Source organism: Cladophialophora immunda (genome assembly GCF_000835495.1).
Source record: "Cladophialophora immunda strain CBS 83496 unplaced genomic scaffold supercont1.5, whole genome shotgun sequence".
In the NCBI taxonomy this organism is placed as follows: Eukaryota; Fungi; Ascomycota; class Eurotiomycetes; order Chaetothyriales; family Herpotrichiellaceae; genus Cladophialophora; species Cladophialophora immunda.
The window spans coordinates 796,120-812,712 of record NW_015622545.1 but is presented as its reverse complement, the minus strand read 5'-3'; the positions used below and the strand labels follow the sequence as shown (position 1 = coordinate 812,712).

Genomic DNA, 16,593 nt, shown 5'->3' with positions numbered 1-16,593 from the left:
GGCTAAAGTCCCCACAGCCTGATCGAAGGTTGAAGGGGATGGATCCACTTCGTGGGTTCAAAGCAAACGTGGGGTTTAGGACGGCGGCTAAAGTCTCCACAACCTGATCGACACTAAAAATGCTAATGTATGACCTAATGCAAGCGAAATTTTAGCATATAGTCTAATAGCCGATGCCAGACCGTTGTAGACCGCGCATTAGTGGATGCAAAGGGATGCAACCATCTTGGGCACTAAGAAACCTTGCAGCCCCACTCTGTTTCCTGAGGGTGTGCTGAATTTTCAGGGTCAAACGCATCGCCCACTTTTTCGCACTCTTGCTCGACCTCTTCCTCCTCCTCCTCCTCCTCCTCCTCCTCTCCCTCGCCCTCCTCTCCCGCGGTGTCCGGTTAAGTTCCTATCTTTGGCATGGGCTTCTGCAAACCACTTGGCGTCGGTCATTTCTCCGTATGACCTCCGGCAATGCTTCGCACCCAGGTGCAACGTGACTGGGCTTGCACAGACCTACAATAGGCTTAGGCTTTTGGTGCTCTTCGTTATAGTATTGGCCCCATGCTGCCAGTCTCCGTCCCTCTCGAAATCCCCTCCGTCTGCCCTGTACTTGAGGATGATGGCCTGGGCGACCCCTTTCCATGTTCCCGGGTATCAATAACAAAGCAGTGGTGCGGTTCCGACGCGTTTCTCCATGATCAATCGTTGTTCAGAACACGAACTGTGAACGTGAAGACCAGCACATCGTCGAAAACGGTCCTTTCCAGCAAGTTTGATCGAGTTTCACACTCTTAGACCTCCTCGTCGTCCTCCTCCAGCCAGACACATGGTGAACAGTGCTGAAAGAGTATCACGAACGCCTTCACGTGACACCGAGCCTGAGTCAGCTAGCACTGACTCAGCAGGGCTTCTCGCATAGCAAGGACACTGCCCACCTCCCAACCTTGAAGTCACACTCACCTGGCCCTGCCCTCTTGCCATTCTTGAGGAGCTTCTGCGGCTTCATGAAGACACCTCGTCTCGAAGCAAATGGAGCCCGTGGAATCGTCAGGAGCACAAGTAGCTGCAATTATTCGTCAGCTCTCGCTGTAGTCTGATGGGTGTGGCGTCTGCTGGAGTCACATGACCTCCGGCACGCCTTCCCCTTTTGGATAGGCTGCCCACCTACTTCTACTGCACTTGACGCAACTCTCCTCCCTCTTCTTCTTAGATACCTCAGAGATAGCCCACCACACCGCACACGCCATTAAGGCAGCTGAGTGAATACGACTCTTAGGCCATTGCGGCCTCTTTCCTTTGTTCTACTCTTCCCTCCGCTCCGATTCCAACTGTGTCGCTGCCACCTGATCGTGATTACTTCTCTCTTCTGCGCAAGCGTTCTGTCCATCCGTCTTCTTGAGCATCGTCGTCGGTGCTGAACCTGGAGGGTGTCGTGGTGTCCCAAGTCCCAACCCATCCTTGGTCTATGCATCATTCCCTCGCTGGTGTCAAGACCACAGATTCGATCATCTTTACTTCACTCCCCTCTATAGAATCCTTACCGTCCTGTGTCGATTGCCTCTGAACTAACATGACGAGCAAGAGTAGGGCGTGGATATCCACGACGGCAACTCTATCAACGCCCTTCCCTTTGCCTCAGCTCACACTCTCGTCAGCATGTTCTTGATCTCATATTGACACCACTTCCCCCAGAATAAGCCCCTCTTCAAGCTGAACGGAAAATAGGGTATGTCATCGTGTCTGAGATGGCATGGCTCGTGGCATTGTCTTGATCCGCGAACCGACCACCCCCCAATAGGCCTGCTTCTGCCTGTCCCTCACCGAATCCGACCGGATGAAATCTCCCTCCTCCTTCAGCAATGCCACCTTGCTGTTGAAGCCAGCTCGGTGATGGATTCAGCTACTAAATCAACACGTCTTCCTATCGAACGAAGCCTACGGCACCAGCTGCCAGATCGTCCTGCCTCCCCCTTCGAAGAGGTGTCCCGTCACCTAATTGCTCCCCCAAGTGAGCCACAACGGACAGGAGAGCCATGCAGGGATCCAAAGACATAGAGACGGACTCAAGAGACGGACTCGGATACGGACATGCAAAACGTCGTAGTTTGATTGAGGCTCTCCAGTCTTCGCACCCGTGTGAAGCTGTTGGACCCGAACAACCCCCGCGTAAACATCTGTACTGGTGACCGTCGTACCGCCGCGGTAAACAACGTGATCCGCCGCTATGGGGTTTGAGACCAGCTTGCTCGCTCCATTGAGTGACGATTGAGAACAACCTTCTCAGAAGACCGCTCTCGAGTCTGCGGCGTTCTCGGACAAGGCTTTGACGTGCCTGGCGCTCGGTGCACGACACACCGGACGTTGCTCTACCTCTCCGGCCTTCATTCTGTTCACGAACGTGATGCCGATAACGAACAGGCACAAGCACACTCACCGCCGGTCTTTGACCATCGGGTACTCAAGGATGGTGGCAAGATGAATGACTTTAAGAGTTAGGAGATTCCCTCTTCGTCGTTGCAGATATTGATGTATCTTCGTGGGTTCACCAACAACAGCGTCCTGTTCGCTTGTTCCTCATCATCGAGATCGACCGCGTTAGCAACCTCGATCGCTAGGCACAACGGTGTCTTGATGGACCGAGTCAAGCTCTTTGGTTCGTCGCCCACAGCCATTGAACCGCTCTCGCCTCTCGTGGTGCCTTACAGCCACCGCCAGGCAATCGAGGCACTTGGACCGCAATGCTCTCTGTCCACTACAATACTCTCTATGGTGTTGATGCTCTCCGTGGGTTCGATTCTCTGGTGTTGATGCTGGTCGATGCTGTTGAGTCCGTTCACGGTCATGGCCTGCACGACAATGACCCTTGACCATTAAGGTCTCTCTGACGGTATACTCCTCGGTCCACCCTCGTGACGGTGGAAATTGAACAGCTCCGACCGCTTGAAGCGCCCGCAGAGGACTGCCATTCCGCGGCCCGTATCTTCCTCTCGCCGCCCCCTCGACTTGGATACGAGGCCGCCTGTGGTTGTGGCCCGCCCTCGAGTCCGCCACCCGTGAAGGTGTTCCTGTCCTGCCTGACCTGCTTCCTTTGGGTCCGTCGCTGTATGCTAGGTACGTAACTGCACCTCATATCGGTCCTCACGACTCTGGCGCTGGTCCTTCTACTCGAACCCGACGAGAAGAATCAGTGGCAGGTTCTTCTAATTACCATAGAGCACCGCTGACACTGTTAGACTCTTCCAATTGTTGTTGCAAGAGGCGTACCCCCACATCATATGCCGTCGAAGAACAGAAACCTACCTACCCATCCACCCACGAACGAACGAACCTCCGAACGAACGTCCCGACGTTTCCACTCCCGGCTGTTGGTTGTGACCACTGACGAGAAAGAGAAGGCAATGCTGGAACAAACAAGGACAAGTCTTGGGATCGAGTCGGTCTCAGGCAATGATGTTAGAAGCATAAGACCCCGTTCAGCCTTCGGGAGCCCGAGGGGACGTCTGATGGCAACGTTGTGCATGGGATTGGTGACCATCGAAGTGGTTTCCTCTGTCCAACAAGCGCCAGGTCGGGCCAGCATCTGCTGTCATGCTCACGGATACGTTAAGAGCAGTGAAACGGCAACCACGCTGTCAAGTCGAGGCAGAGCATCCTGTCAACGAGATCTCTTCGTCAAGTCGAGGTGGTTTACCAACATTCTGCGAACGACCTCTCTTCGTCGTGACTGGGCCTGTTCGAGGGTTCTTTGTTCTAAGAGCTGCGCGTCGACACAAGACAACCCAGGCAATCCATTACACCTTTGCCGGCAAGCATGTCTACCGCCTCATGGGACTCATCCGTGGATTCAGATTTACCCAAAGACGTTGCGGTCTCGCGGCTGTTCGAAGATTGCTTGTGACTCGCCGATGCTGTCTAGCATTGCCACCGACGATCCGGCTCATGTTGAAGATGTACTCGCCACTCGGGGATGCACAATTGATTGTGGTGTGGCGCTTGTCCAGGCTGGAACTTTGGCCATTCTACATCCCCGACGACTGTGCGAAGGACTGGGCTCTTATCGCTCCTCGAGACTCCTCCATGAACAAAGCCACCTGGATACCAAGGACGACGGGTCTGCCCCCGACCATCCCCCGCGCAGGGGCTTGTTCAGGATGTGTTTCTGAACCCAAACGCTCCATGACCGCTTTCCTGATCGTCGATTCATTCAGGACCCAGTTTGGTCCGTTGATAATGTCGGAGTACAACTTACCCTTGCCGAGCCTGACGGTGTATTGGTTCGGCTTCAGCATGGGGAGCATGGCCGGCGCCCTGGTCACGGCGCTCCCATCCTCCGCGATCATCGTCCCCGATGATGAAGTACTCGTTTCCCGGGTCCGCCACGGGTCTGCAGGGATCGTCCATCACGGTCCGGGATCGTGGTTTTGCACGCCTTGTCGATCAGACCCAACTGCTGGCTCGTCCACTCGGGCTCACAGGCCTCGCTCGATCATGACTCTCCTACTGCCTGTCTTCGTTGTGTTCATCGCCCTTGTCGTGGCGGCGTACGCGCCTGAGGCCGAGGGAGTGCCCATCGCCCTCTTCTGGTTCTGGTTGGCGAGCCTGATCGCGGCTTTGGGCCTGTCTGTGGATGCGGGCTTGCCTGGAGTCTCGTTGCCGTTCAACTCGCTATTGGTGTCGTTGGAGGGGAGTTGGAGAGCACCGACTTCCTCTCCTCGTTGCTTAGGTCCTGGGCCATGGCCTTCTTCGCGCTCGTGTTCGTGGGAATGTTGAAGCTCCTGGTGACTCTTCGCCCCAAGGAGTCTTCCTGACTTGCGGACTATCCCTGCACTGCTGTTCCACTTGCTCGCTCTGGCTGGAAGGAGAGCCAGTGCAATCCGACGGAACTGGAGTATGACAGAGCATATGGCGACTCTGACGCGCTCAGGAGCCGCTGCCACCGCCGATGCAGCTGCTGACAGGCCTCGACGTCTTCCTTCGGAATCCGATGCTTGAACCAGGCCATCTACCCACCGATGTTGGTGATGAGAGATGATGGAGGACCTGTCGTGGACGATGAGATTTGGTCAACCGTTCACAGAGATTGGGCAGACATCCCATGATCTGGACACGACTCCTGAATGCCCGAGGCTGCCCATCAAATCGAGATGAGCATACGACGTACACAGTACACTTCACCAACAAACTTGATGATGCCACGACGGACCTTATCGGCGCGGAATCCCTTCTCCTTCACGTTGAACTCCCTCGGAGAACCGGGAAGGATCTGGCCTTGGAAGCGTTGGATCGTCTGGAAGAGGAGCCAACGTATCTCCTCCGGTCACAAGACGGACCGTCAGGTTACTTGCCGGATGTCTAGCACCCCGTGGTGCCAATGGTGCTGCGAATATCACTTCAGCGTGGGCTGTTGATGGTACACTTCAACAACCGTTCCGCTCCAAGCCTGCGAGCACCGGCTCGCGCACACCATGCCCTGGAATCTTGAGTTCATCGATGAGAATGAGTTTAGACTCTTTGTTATGGCTGACACTTCGCCGGCACCGGACTCCTTCCATCGGCGACAGTCCTTGGGATGGTTCCATCCTCGCTTTGAATCGAACTTGGGATGTATCCCGTCGCCGTATCCCGTCGCCGTATCCCCTTGCTGTATCTCGTTGCCGTGTCCCGTTGCTGTACCGTAACGACGTTGACGGATATTGGATGTAGTTGAGCGCAAACCAAGCAAGTCGTCTACCGAGGTGACCAACGGTTCGTCGCCGAGGCCGCCCAACCCAGACCCCGTCGTGCTGTCGTGGAATGATATTGTCCAGTCTCATAATGTCCCCGGCGACTCCTTGATGGGCTAATCATGAGGTAAATGCGAGGTAGACCAATGCCGGAGGTATTGAACATACTCGTTGATCTACCTGTAGCATGGTCGGCGCTCCGTGGTGAAGAGTCTGCCCAATCTCCACCTCGTCGGCGGTCATTTGAGCCCGTGAGGTGCCGCAATGAAGTAGCCCTGTCCCTTTGAACCTCGCTGTTGAAGCTGTCCAGCATTGCGGAGTCCATGCTCGTCGTCGTCGAGGCCCTGCAATGAAGCGACGCTCGACGTGTTCCCTGCCATATGCAACAGCGTGCCCACGAATAGAGGCCACAATTGAGGAATCGTGAGATCTCCACCGATCGCACCAAGGCGATCATACTAGCAATACCTTGTCGGCGATACCTTGCTGTCGCTACCTCGCCGTTACCGTATCGACGACGAGGTATCGACGGCGAGGTATAGCGACGGTGAGGTATAGCGACGGTGAGGTATAGCGACGGTGAGGTATAGCGACGGTGAGGTATAGCGACGGTGAGGTCAACCAGCAAGTTATCAGCGCCTCTTAATTATAGCTCTCGCGTGTTGTCTAAAGTTTAGGCCACCATCGGCTCGCGCAAACGAGTAACGACGAATTCAGTGCACGGCAGCCCACCGATTCGATCGTCCGACGCACAGCAAAGAGATCAGATGCGTTCTGTGGCTTCTCGAGCGCTCGATTCGCTCAGGCCGCACGTCCCAGGAGGAACCCATCCGTACGCGAATCGACGTTCACATGGCCAGCCGCATCTGCCCTGCTATGCCCAATCTTGCACGGCGCCTCACTCGCGGTGCAGCATACACGGCGGTGTCGCCGGTAGTGATGGTGCAGAGCCAGAGGCGAAGCCAGAGCCTGAGCCTGAGCCATCCGTGCAGCCCCAGAGTCGAGAGGCTGCTACAGCCTGAGAGGCAGATCTCCGTCGACTGGGATTGGAAGCTGCCGCCCCACAGCCAGCAGCAAGAAAGCAAAACACGAAAAGACGGGAGGTCGGGCGCAAGAATGAGCCTGCCTCATTGGGGAAGCGTGCAAAGCGATGCAAGGGTTTCTGGGAGCAAGCAAGAGATGCTGGCGGCGTCCGGGTGACATGAGGTTCGGTCGGAGAAAAGGCTGAGAGATGTTCTGAGCCGGAAGCGATGGGATCGTGCCAAATTGGGGGCCCGTTGACGTTGGTTTTGGCAAAAAGCAACGTTCAGATCTCGCAGGACTCGCCGTTGATCTCCTCAGGGGTTCTACTCCCTCCCTGCCATCGATATCGAGCGGTGTTCGCTCATCGAGTAGTTCCACACCATCGCGGCGTGTAGATAATAGGCAGATTAGTATGAAGAGACATGGTCTTTTGCGCCTCATCCACCTAATTGGCGCCGTGGAACGTAGTCGCCTTTCAGCGAGATCTTTTGAGGCCTCGCAGTGCCTGAAACACTGGATTGATCGAGGTCTATACCAGGTCGGAGATTCAGCCTAGTTCCACCAATCAGATCGCTCCATTTGCGGATGACCAATGGACTGCAGTCCTGGCAACACTGCTCCTCGCCAGGGCACAATTCCCAAGTCGAACCCCTTAGACTTGTGGGAATGATGAAGTAGCAGGAAGGTTTTAGACAAGCTTAGAGTGCTGCGCTCAACGCCAGCTTGACCTTGGATCAAACGTTAGAGTTGCTGATGTGGATTCACAGATCAAAGAATTTGTCTGAACCTCTCCTTGTCCTGTTCGGCTAGACCAGACCTCTTGACCAAAGGTGCCGGTTGAGATCGTGCAGGCACAGAACCCGGCCCTTTCAAAGAGGCTCTCGTATTGCAATTCACCCATCAACCATCGTGTTGATACTCTGTCATATTCTGAGGCATGATGGGCTCGGCAGACGAGGAATTCCCCTCGGGCGCGGGGGCTGGAATGTTCTAATCTCCCTACCTTTTCACCAATCTGCGGCCATTTCAATCTGTCAACATTCATTGGTGGCCCTTTCTCTACGACGGGTGTATGGAAAAACGTTCACAATTATAGCGGGCTGCTTTCCGCCGCCGCCAAAGATCACGCATGCTATACGTGCAGGAGGCGTGGTTCTATCAGACCGGCAATCTAACTGAAGGGCGAATGCGATACCTAGGATCAAAGATGATAGATAACTCGTCTATTGATATCGATGTCAACGCTTGAAGAACGCTTCAACGTTGACAGGCGGCAGCCTTGCTATGTACATTGCGATAGCCTTGCTTGTATTTAGCTGAGTCAGTGCAAGCTGACTCAGACGCAGTGTCACGTGAAGGCGTTCCTGTCAGCTTGCAAAATCCTGACTCTTCACGGGACTGCAATCTGATGCCGCAATATGCACCATCAAGCTATGCACGACATACTTGCGGCAGCGGCTGCAGCAACATTTGTTCACACGGGAGAAATTCGTGGGATTGACCCCGTTGGCACCATTGCGGGCCGTTACGATTGTGTGAGTGAAAGTCGCGATTAGATTGGCCCATAAAAAAGCAGTGATAACCCCGCCACCACCGTGGCCAACCCCTCAAGTGCGCCTGTGTAGTCGTGAGCTCCAGCGTATATAGGGCGTCGCAGATCTGAGAAGACCGCAACTTGTCGAAAGGGGCCTTGAGTGCACTCTCGCCCCCAGCGGTGGTTGACAACGGCAGCAGCATCGGGAGCCATGTTATGCGAGCAGATGACCCAGGGCAACGGCTGCGGTGTTTCGAAAGATGATTCTGGATCGGTGCATCGAGTGTGGTGGGCAGCTGGTGCCACTGTGCCGGATTGCACCCTTTTCTTCGAGGACCCTGCCGCATGAATCGAACAATTTTACTTCAAAGGACAGTCAGTCATGGCGCCGCCAGTGTTGGGCTATGCACCGTTTGCAGAGGTGGTGCAGGTGGTAGGTATAACTGGGGAGCGGTTCGGTAGAGGCATAGAGGAAAGCAGTAGGCATGCGTAGTAATAGAGGATGCAGGCGCCTAAAACTGGCTGGATTTAGGGCTTGGGCCCCTGGATTCAAGCCCAGAACACCACCTATTCCTTTACCTACCTAGAGAGCTGACAACCCCAAAATGCTGGCCCTGCACCCCCAGTTGAATTTGAGCCCACCCGTCAAATTGCACCTGGCAAGAGACTGAACACCCGGTTGTTCAAGATCTGCATTCTCCAGCCGCCATGCATTCCTTGTGGAATGAATGTATGAGACATGTGCACACCTGTCCTTCATATCTAGCAAATGGCCAGAAGTGATATGGATGTTGACGCCTAATCTATTGAGATAATCGTGCAATGAAAAAGACATCTTCTACTGGATGCATGGTGGGAGTTGGCGCCTACACCAGGCATAGTTTGCTACCTTCCGGGCGGTCTGGGCTTGTTTGAGCTCCTCTCGCAACGCCCCCAACGAGTCCTTGGGCACGCTTGAGCGTACTGGATGCATGCCGCGGACTCCGTTCTCCGCGGTCTCTTTGGCTTGATTTCCTCGTATGAGTACAGCTCTGGGTGCAATCCTCATCAGATGTTTTGGCTAATGTCTTGGGACACATGGCTTGGGGCACAGAGAAACAAAGCGGAATCTCCAGCTCGGGCGCCCAATTTTCCACGAATGGGTGCTTGTCAGGCACTTTGGGCTGGGTTCCAAGCGTGGTTGGTTGGTTGGCGGCCGCTTTTGCTCGCCTCCTCGTACACGGATGTGCAAAAGCTGGGCAAGGCTTCCAATGCCGCTGCGGGAAGCAATTACTGCATTGTCCAGTCGTGCTCAAGTCGATGCACGAGCACGTCTTCGAGGACTGTTCTTGCCTTTGCAAATTCCCAGGGCACTCTTGTTTCCCACGCTACTGGTCATCCCGCCTCGCGCAACTACTGTATTCGGCTCCTTTTCGCCATGGATGTCAGAAGACGTGAATGAGCGATGCTGGAGGGTTAGCTGGGCACGTGACGAGGCTGGCTGCGACGAGGCTGGGCCGAGCGCGCTGCCTCAGGCAACCACCCGCAAAGCAGACCTCATGGCTACCAAACCCATCATGCTTGCTCACCCCCTGATCAGCCAGCAATCGGTATCCCTTCCCAGCTCGTGCGTCTTCCGTCACGCTCGAGTCGGTGGGAGATGGTATCTGCGTCTGTTTGCCTGTCAAAGATGTAGCTGATGCGTTAGATTACGGCGGAAGCTCCACGGCCGAGTATCAGACTCCCTCTTTCGAGACCTTGCGAGCATCGAACGATCATTCCTCCCAGCGGACCTCCCCTCCCGGTCCCAGTCGCGCTCCGCTGAGCTCCGCCGAGATCGTGGCCGTCTGCACCGCCGCCCGGCAATCCGTGGAGCATTGCAGACCTTCTCCCCCCGCTGTCCACAGGAGGCACAAGCGATATGGCATTGCCCGCAGCGAGGATGGGCTGAAAGAGATTGATACACGGTATGAGCATAAAGAAATCTGGTGGCATATCACGGAGAAAGAAGCGGTGGTCAACTTCCGAGCCGCAATCGCAGCGGACAGCAGTGCTTCGACTTCGCCGCTGCCGACTGCCAGCGGTGGCACGCACCTGTGCCTGAAATGACTACCAGCCGATGCATAAAGGAGACAACAAGTGCTGCTAGGCAGGGAAGTGTTGCAGATGTTTGGGCAGGTGGCCGTGGTGGACCTTGATATTCCCGATGCTCTCGAGACACCCGACCTTTCGAACTCGGAGGCGACCTCTGGTCCGTGGCGTTTTGCAACAAGCTCTTGAGGAAAAGGGAGGGCATCCGCCTGATATGTACACTGATGCAGCAGAACTGATGGAACGTGTGCTCCTCGGGGATTCGGACCCGGCGGTTTGGAAACAAAGTCGGCAGGGGATCCAGCTTGTCGAGGAAGATGTCTGGTTGGCTGATGTCGTGTGGAATGGTCTTCTCAGACAGAGATTGAGGCCCCCATACGTGCCGCCGACAAAAGCTGCTGCTGGAGGCGCCAGCCCGTGTTACATGGATGAGGATGACGGACACGGCGCGGCGGAGGACGACGGAAGGCTGAGGGACGAGCGGGCCCCTGGAAGGGTTGCATGCTGGCCTGCCGTCCGGACCTGAGGTGCACAGATATGGCGACGTCTTCTCGGATCTCCGAGTGCTGCTGGCTATGCCGCTTCGCCGTGAGTGGTGCTGGATCTGACGAATCGAGGACGTGCTGGGTCCGTCTTGTCCATCATGCCAGGTGGGCTCGTCCTTCTCCAACTGTGAATGAGTCTGTCTAAGGTGAGAACCATGATTCTATCACCATGAACTTGATAGCATGCAGCGTCAATGTGATCATGTGTATGCAGAATGTGCCAACTGGGTTCTCGTGCGAATTGGCAATGGTGCCTCGAGGGAGATGTTCAGGAAGGACGAGGGCAAACAAACCATCGCATAATCTACGTCGGCAGCCCAAAGGCAAGGTCGAGTCTCTGAACCGAGAGCGCATCCGTGACCGCTACACTATATGAATGCCGTCGACCCCCAAAGGCAGCAGGCTCTTGATCTGATACAAGGTCAGCAGCTGATGAAGTCTTCCTGTCGGGCAACATAGCAGCGGGGGACTTGACGACAGGACTATCACGGACAGCGAGCGACGGGCTAGGACAAGCAAGAACACACAAAGGTAGTTTCAAAAGAAGTTTTCATCGTCGACGGCGGGAATCCTACTTCCTGCGCCGTCGAGTACAGCATGGCACCCTCCTGCATTCCGAGAGTAGCACAGTGGGAAGTTCCACGCTGGCGGTACAAACGTTTGTCGCCCCCTCCACACAGGGGACGATAGATATCAAGAACTCACACCCAGCCTCTTCTCCCAAAGGCTAGACTTCCTCCCCGGGGCAGCAATAGCCCTGTAATCCTTCTCTGACCGGAGAAGGATTACACGGCTAGAACGCAAACAAACCAGTCCCAACCAGGGGCTAGGCAGCCACCTGCTGAGCATTGAGCTCGGCGTTGTTCGCGGCGAGCCCGTTCCTGGTTCAACTTTTCTGCTTGCGCGTCCAAAGTAGCGCGGAGGTGGATCTCTCCCTTGTGTTCAACCTTATGTGATCGTAGGACCATTGTCCTACGCGCCGCCGCGACACGTTGAATCGAATTTGCCACTGCCTGTAATCCTTCTCCAAGGATACAGGACAAAGGCAACAAAACTCCATCCCCAAGAGGGGCAGGGCGGACGGTCTTAGCCCTGTAATCCTTCTCTTAAGGATACAGGGCCACGGCAGAAAAAAGGGGAGTCCCAACGAGGTGCTAGACACACCCCCCAGAGGCAGTCTTAGCCCTGTGATCCTTTTCCGAAGGATACAGGCTAACCACCGACACAAGTTTCCCAATCCGTATGGTATAATCCATAACTGAATTGAGACAAAGGATTCCGTGTCTCACGGCAATGTGGACGACTTTAATCGTCGGGAATATCTTGTTCCCAGGGCCGGTGAGGATGATTTCGATCCCCTATATTGCAAGTCCCTTGCGTAGGAACCGTCAGTTGTTGGGGACCTCGATCAATGTATAGAGTACCGTTCTGGGACTTCCGACGATAAGGGAAGAGAGTAAGTGCCGTTGTATCGAGGAATCAAATGGTCTGCCAGTCATATCGACATTGACATAGCAAAGACTGACGTGCTCATCCTCGTATATCGAAAACCGGGAGGGGGAACCGAGAGGACGAACGCGGAACATTGGGCCGGGCGATCAAGGCAAGACAAGGGGTTGAGAAGGTTGCTGTGTGTCCTGGAGAGGCACGTGTCACGACGGGGAGGTGCGATGACAGTGCGAAGGCTTGGTTGACAGGACTGGGCATATTCTGGGCCGCAGTCACAAGCAAACCGTCCTTGAGAGAGCCCGTGAATAGATCCACAGACGTATATATATACTGACCGGATAATCCAGACAGTTGAGTGGAGACAGGCCAGATTGCCGACAATATATGCCTCACAGCCTGGTGACTGCGACTCCACAAACGGCCGGCAACATCAACACCACTTAGAGCGTCAATGAAACCGGCCGGTGTCCCGATACAGGACTCGAGTAGGGATGGTGGGCGCAACAAAGACATGCTTTGGCAGCTTGACTGAGGAACAACATCTTCCCATGTCACATTCGTCAGATGCGACAGGCGCCGACTCTTGAAACGGGGCACAGGAACGGAGACAAGCCACGAGGCAAGTCTCCCCAAACTGAACCAAAGGTCCAATCGGTCGCTCCGGTTCCACCATTCTGTTGTCGGCGTGAAGAAGTGCCCGTAGCCCCATCCAACCCGACCGCCATCAACCGGCCGGGAAGGGGGAAACCTTGTGGCACTGGCAGCGCACAAGGGGAAGGGTGACGATGCACCTTGACTGGATCAACATTCGCAATGACTTCCTCCCTGACCAAGTGGGAGAAGTAGTGCTGGGCGAGGTAGCCGGAAGATAGCTGCTGTAGGTAGCTGGTACTCGGTAGCGGAAGGGTGTAGCCATGGAAACGGGGACCTCGCCCTGTTGCAGTCCATCGAGCATGCAAGAACTTCGAGGCGGAATATGGCATCGCGCTCGTTCAAGCCTGGAAGGGGATTCGTTCGTAAGCATTAAGCATGGCGTATAAGCCGACATTTGGGGGTGCATGGTGACGACGCTCGTTCAGGGGGCAGCCGTGGCATAGCTGACAACAATGTCGCCGTCCTCGGAGTCTCTTGCGATGAACCAGCACCGACTGAGCCTCAAGGAGGAGACGGGCGAGCCTTGGTCGTGCTCAACCGCAGTAACGGGAGCGGTGACCTGGGCTCAGGCGCTTGCAGTATGAGAAATTCATACTATCCGGACAACCTGTCAGACATATGTGGCACATACACTGGGGAACGGTTGCATACATTTGACATTCTGGGCTTATGGGTGCACTGTTGCGGAGCGATATTCCACGCAGTGTTGGTGACAGTCCGGGCACATGGCTCAAGAGGATCAGGGGCAGTAACACAAGCGGTTGGCCATTAGATCTCCGCTTGAGCAAAGCCACACGCCTTCTCTTGATCATTTCCACATTTTGCCGTAGTGATTCCTCGAGGGGGGGCCGTCATCAGTAATGGGACACATGTATGATGAGGTGGGAATTCCGTCTGGCAGACCACGGCGTTTTGTTGATGGTGATCGGGCTTCCGTCAGGCGTCCCTCGAAGGATAGTGACAACAGGAGAGGGCCAATGCTCCTCAAGATTGAGCACGAAGGAGGGCTAGCAAGGGCCGGTGGTCGTCCATCATGTCCAAGGCTGGGCAAGGCAAGGCGGAACCCTGGAGGGCACATCTGGGCACAAGACATGTTAGCAAGTCTTTCCTCGGCCTCGGGTGTGTCTCTTACAACACCCACGTCGAACTGGTCTCATCCTTCTTTCTGATTGTCGTCCCCGGGTCGTATAGCCCTCGAAAGGGCGGGAGTGCTCCGACCAAAAGAACGAGAAATCTGAGTGGGCACAAGGAGTGTATGTGTACGGAGGTCGTCGGTGCTTGGCTTGGCCGATGCCGGCAGTGCCCGGCGATTGAGCGACGCTCGAGTCAGCACGACTCGACGAAATCGGGTGTCATTGGTCAATTCCATCCTATCAATCTGCACCTCACATGTACCTGTGTTGGCAGAAGGATCTTGGCCGAAGCAGCTCCTCGTCGACGGTTTGGAGCGGCCTGCAGTGCGACAGAAGGAATTTGCGGTGCATTACCTACCCACAGCTCGGGGAAAGGGAGTCCACAACTGGTTCCACAGCGGTCGGGCAGATAGCGACGGATGTGTGCTCAACGATTCAATATTATTACTTGTGCGGGATGATTCGCAAGACGAGTAGCAAGTAGTGTGCTCGGGAACTTGCGTGCCGACCCTTTCATTGATAATTGGAGAACAGCACTTCCAACCCTGGGGCTCATTGTCTTAGCGTGTTGATATCTCCACCACACACACTCTTTCTCTCGGTCCGGTGCAACGACACCTATTCTTTTCCACGATATGATTGGTATTCAAATGCAACAGTACCACGATAAGGATGGATATTGGGTGGCGGTACTGCACCTTTAGCGTTGTCGAGAGAGAATGGCCAAAAGAAAAAGCAAATAATTGTCGGCGTCTTTGCAGCGGTGCAGGGAAGTGCCGGAGCTCTCGCCTCTGGAATTCGTGGTTGTTCTTCCCCGATGGATGTTTTTGGTCGATCCATGGTGCTCTTTCCACGGGTATACTGGTATGGTGGACGGTGCAGACCGACAAGGACATGGATACGAAGGCAGATGCATATGTGGAAGACTGCGTTGAGATGCTTGCCCTGCTTTACCGCCCGAATGTCTCATTTGAAAGGATAGCCATGCGGTGACGGGCCTGGTCTTGCTTGCTCTCGCCTTGTGGGAAGAATCAAGGCAAGTGCTGCCTTCGAGGCTTCTTCCATCGAGTCTGCTCCTTGTTGGTTTCGCCGATTGATTGTTCATCGACGTCCCCCTCTTGCAAAGCCGTGTCACCATTCTGTGACCTACCCATTCTGGGTGAGTCCACCGCTTTTGCCAGGCGGGGCATAACATTCTCAGACTTCACATGACATTGCTATAGCCAGGCTGGCTTCACGGCTCGGGGCGACGGGTGCGGGTCGGTGCATCCATGGGGGATGGTAAGCTCGGCTTGGTACAGAGGACATCTGCGGAGTCGGTTCGTTCAGCATATGCATGCAGGCGCTCTCGCCTTGATGCTACTCGTCTCGGAGCCTGCTTCACTCTGTGTTAGGAGGTCAGCACAGCGTACCCAGTATGACAGGATCAGGTGCAGGACATCTTGCAATGAATAGAGTAAACTGCGTAGGCTCAAATAAACAAACAATTCAATTTGTGGCCGTGCGGAGACAACACCTCGTGCGGGGAACATGTTGTTGCCGAGGCTACGAGGCTACAAGGCTGCGAGGCTGGGCACACGATTTTACGACAAGAGATGTGTGGACTGCGCTTTTGAGCAGAGTGTCCAACCACACTGCTAGCCTCAGTCCATTTACTGGCCTTGTATAATCTTCAGACTTGCAGCCTGGCTTCACGAGAAGCAATGATGGTCCAACTTTGTCAAGGCTACCTGCACTCTTCATCGTTAATTCAGCGCAGTTTGCGAGCAACAGATAGATTTCTTCCGGGCAGCTCATCGGAAACAATGTTGTTGGCACAAAGATACTCATTCGTGCAGCTAATTCAAGGAGCTGGCTGACATGTTTTCCCGCATAGAGACCGGAATGCTATGACCAAACCAGGTCGTACTCATGATGCAACCTTCAGCTCTCCCGTCACCCCTTTCCGCATCTTCCTAACCTTGCCTCCGTCCAAACCACTATCCCATGCCTTCTTGAACGCCCATGACAAGCGGGAAGATCTTGGCGCGTTACTCTCTTCACCGGACACCATTCGACATCGAGCTAGCTAGGGTAGCTAGCTACTTTGACGCCTTTCGTCCCATCAACTCGCTGGAAGTGTCCGACTCGAGCCCGCATCCTTTTTCACGGTACGACATCTCGCAGCGCAAGAGAAGGACATTTCGAGACCAAGAAGCACGCACAAATTGACCGTGCAGGGCACACTGTGGCAATAATGAAAACCTCGAATGACTGAAACTGGCCGGGGAAATTTCCACATGGTATCGCGGTCACGTGATCGCCACCGTTGTACTCAATTCCATCCCCTTTCACCCAATTACCACTACCTGCTAAGCTGCGGAGGCAGAGGTCACGGTACATTAGACAAATGCAGCCACGGTGCCTACTTTCAAATCTGTTATAAGCTGGTGCAGCCTCCGGCGGGTCGATTGTTGGTGTTCGGCGAGTAT

At 54.9% G+C, this 16,593-nt stretch overlaps 5 protein-coding genes across 6 annotated transcripts; 2 read left to right on the top strand and 3 right to left on the bottom strand.

Annotated features, from left to right (window-relative positions):
- Nucleotides 1–4,010: 4,010 nt before the first annotated feature.
- PV07_08637 (uncharacterized protein) lies at nucleotides 4,011–4,331 on the bottom strand (the record flags this gene model as incomplete). Its single annotated transcript, XM_016395831.1, has 1 exon — nucleotides 4,011–4,331. The coding sequence occupies one exon, from the start codon at nucleotides 4,329–4,331 to the stop codon at nucleotides 4,011–4,013; it is 321 nt and encodes a 106-aa protein (XP_016245687.1).
- Nucleotides 4,332–9,809: 5,478 nt separating this feature from the next.
- On the top strand, nucleotides 9,810–10,359 carry PV07_08636 (uncharacterized protein; the record flags this gene model as incomplete). The annotated part of the gene is made up of 2 exons (XM_016395830.1): nucleotides 9,810–9,921; nucleotides 9,947–10,359. The coding sequence occupies 2 exons, from the start codon at nucleotides 9,810–9,812 to the stop codon at nucleotides 10,357–10,359; spliced, it is 525 nt and encodes a 174-aa protein (XP_016245686.1).
- A 97-nt stretch (nucleotides 10,360–10,456) lies between these two features.
- PV07_08635 (uncharacterized protein) lies at nucleotides 10,457–10,867 on the top strand (the record flags this gene model as incomplete). The annotated part of the gene is made up of 1 exon (XM_016395829.1): nucleotides 10,457–10,867. One exon carries the CDS (start codon nucleotides 10,457–10,459, stop codon nucleotides 10,865–10,867), a length of 411 nt encoding a protein of 136 aa, XP_016245685.1.
- A 551-nt stretch (nucleotides 10,868–11,418) lies between these two features.
- On the bottom strand, nucleotides 11,419–14,270 carry PV07_08634. 2 transcript variants are annotated; one of them, XM_016395827.1, is made up of 2 exons: nucleotides 14,122–14,270; nucleotides 11,419–14,067 (listed from the first exon to the last, which is right to left on the bottom strand). In XM_016395827.1, the coding sequence occupies exon 2, from the start codon at nucleotides 12,846–12,848 to the stop codon at nucleotides 12,417–12,419; it is 432 nt and encodes a 143-aa protein (XP_016245683.1). In that variant the 5' UTR covers nucleotides 12,849–14,067; nucleotides 14,122–14,270; the 3' UTR covers nucleotides 11,419–12,416. The 2 variants fall into 2 exon arrangements, with proteins under 2 accessions (XP_016245683.1, XP_016245684.1); XM_016395828.1 differs by lacking the exon at nucleotides 14,122–14,270 and having other exon boundaries at nucleotides 11,419–13,583; nucleotides 13,641–14,067.
- Nucleotides 14,271–14,742: 472 nt separating this feature from the next.
- On the bottom strand, nucleotides 14,743–15,485 carry PV07_08633 (uncharacterized protein). The gene has a single exon (XM_016395826.1). It carries the CDS (start codon nucleotides 15,315–15,317, stop codon nucleotides 14,823–14,825), a length of 495 nt encoding a protein of 164 aa, XP_016245682.1. The 5' UTR covers nucleotides 15,318–15,485; the 3' UTR covers nucleotides 14,743–14,822.
- Nucleotides 15,486–16,593: the final 1,108 nt, after the last annotated feature.

Bases quoted from the DNA above. Each gene is read 5' to 3' on its own strand.
- PV07_08634 (XM_016395827.1), bottom strand. From the start codon at position 12,848: ATGTCTTTGTTGCGCCCACCATCCCTACTCGAGTCCTGTATCGGGACA.
- PV07_08633 (XM_016395826.1), bottom strand. From the start codon at position 15,317: ATGTTATGCCCCGCCTGGCAAAAGCGGTGGACTCACCCAGAATGGGTA.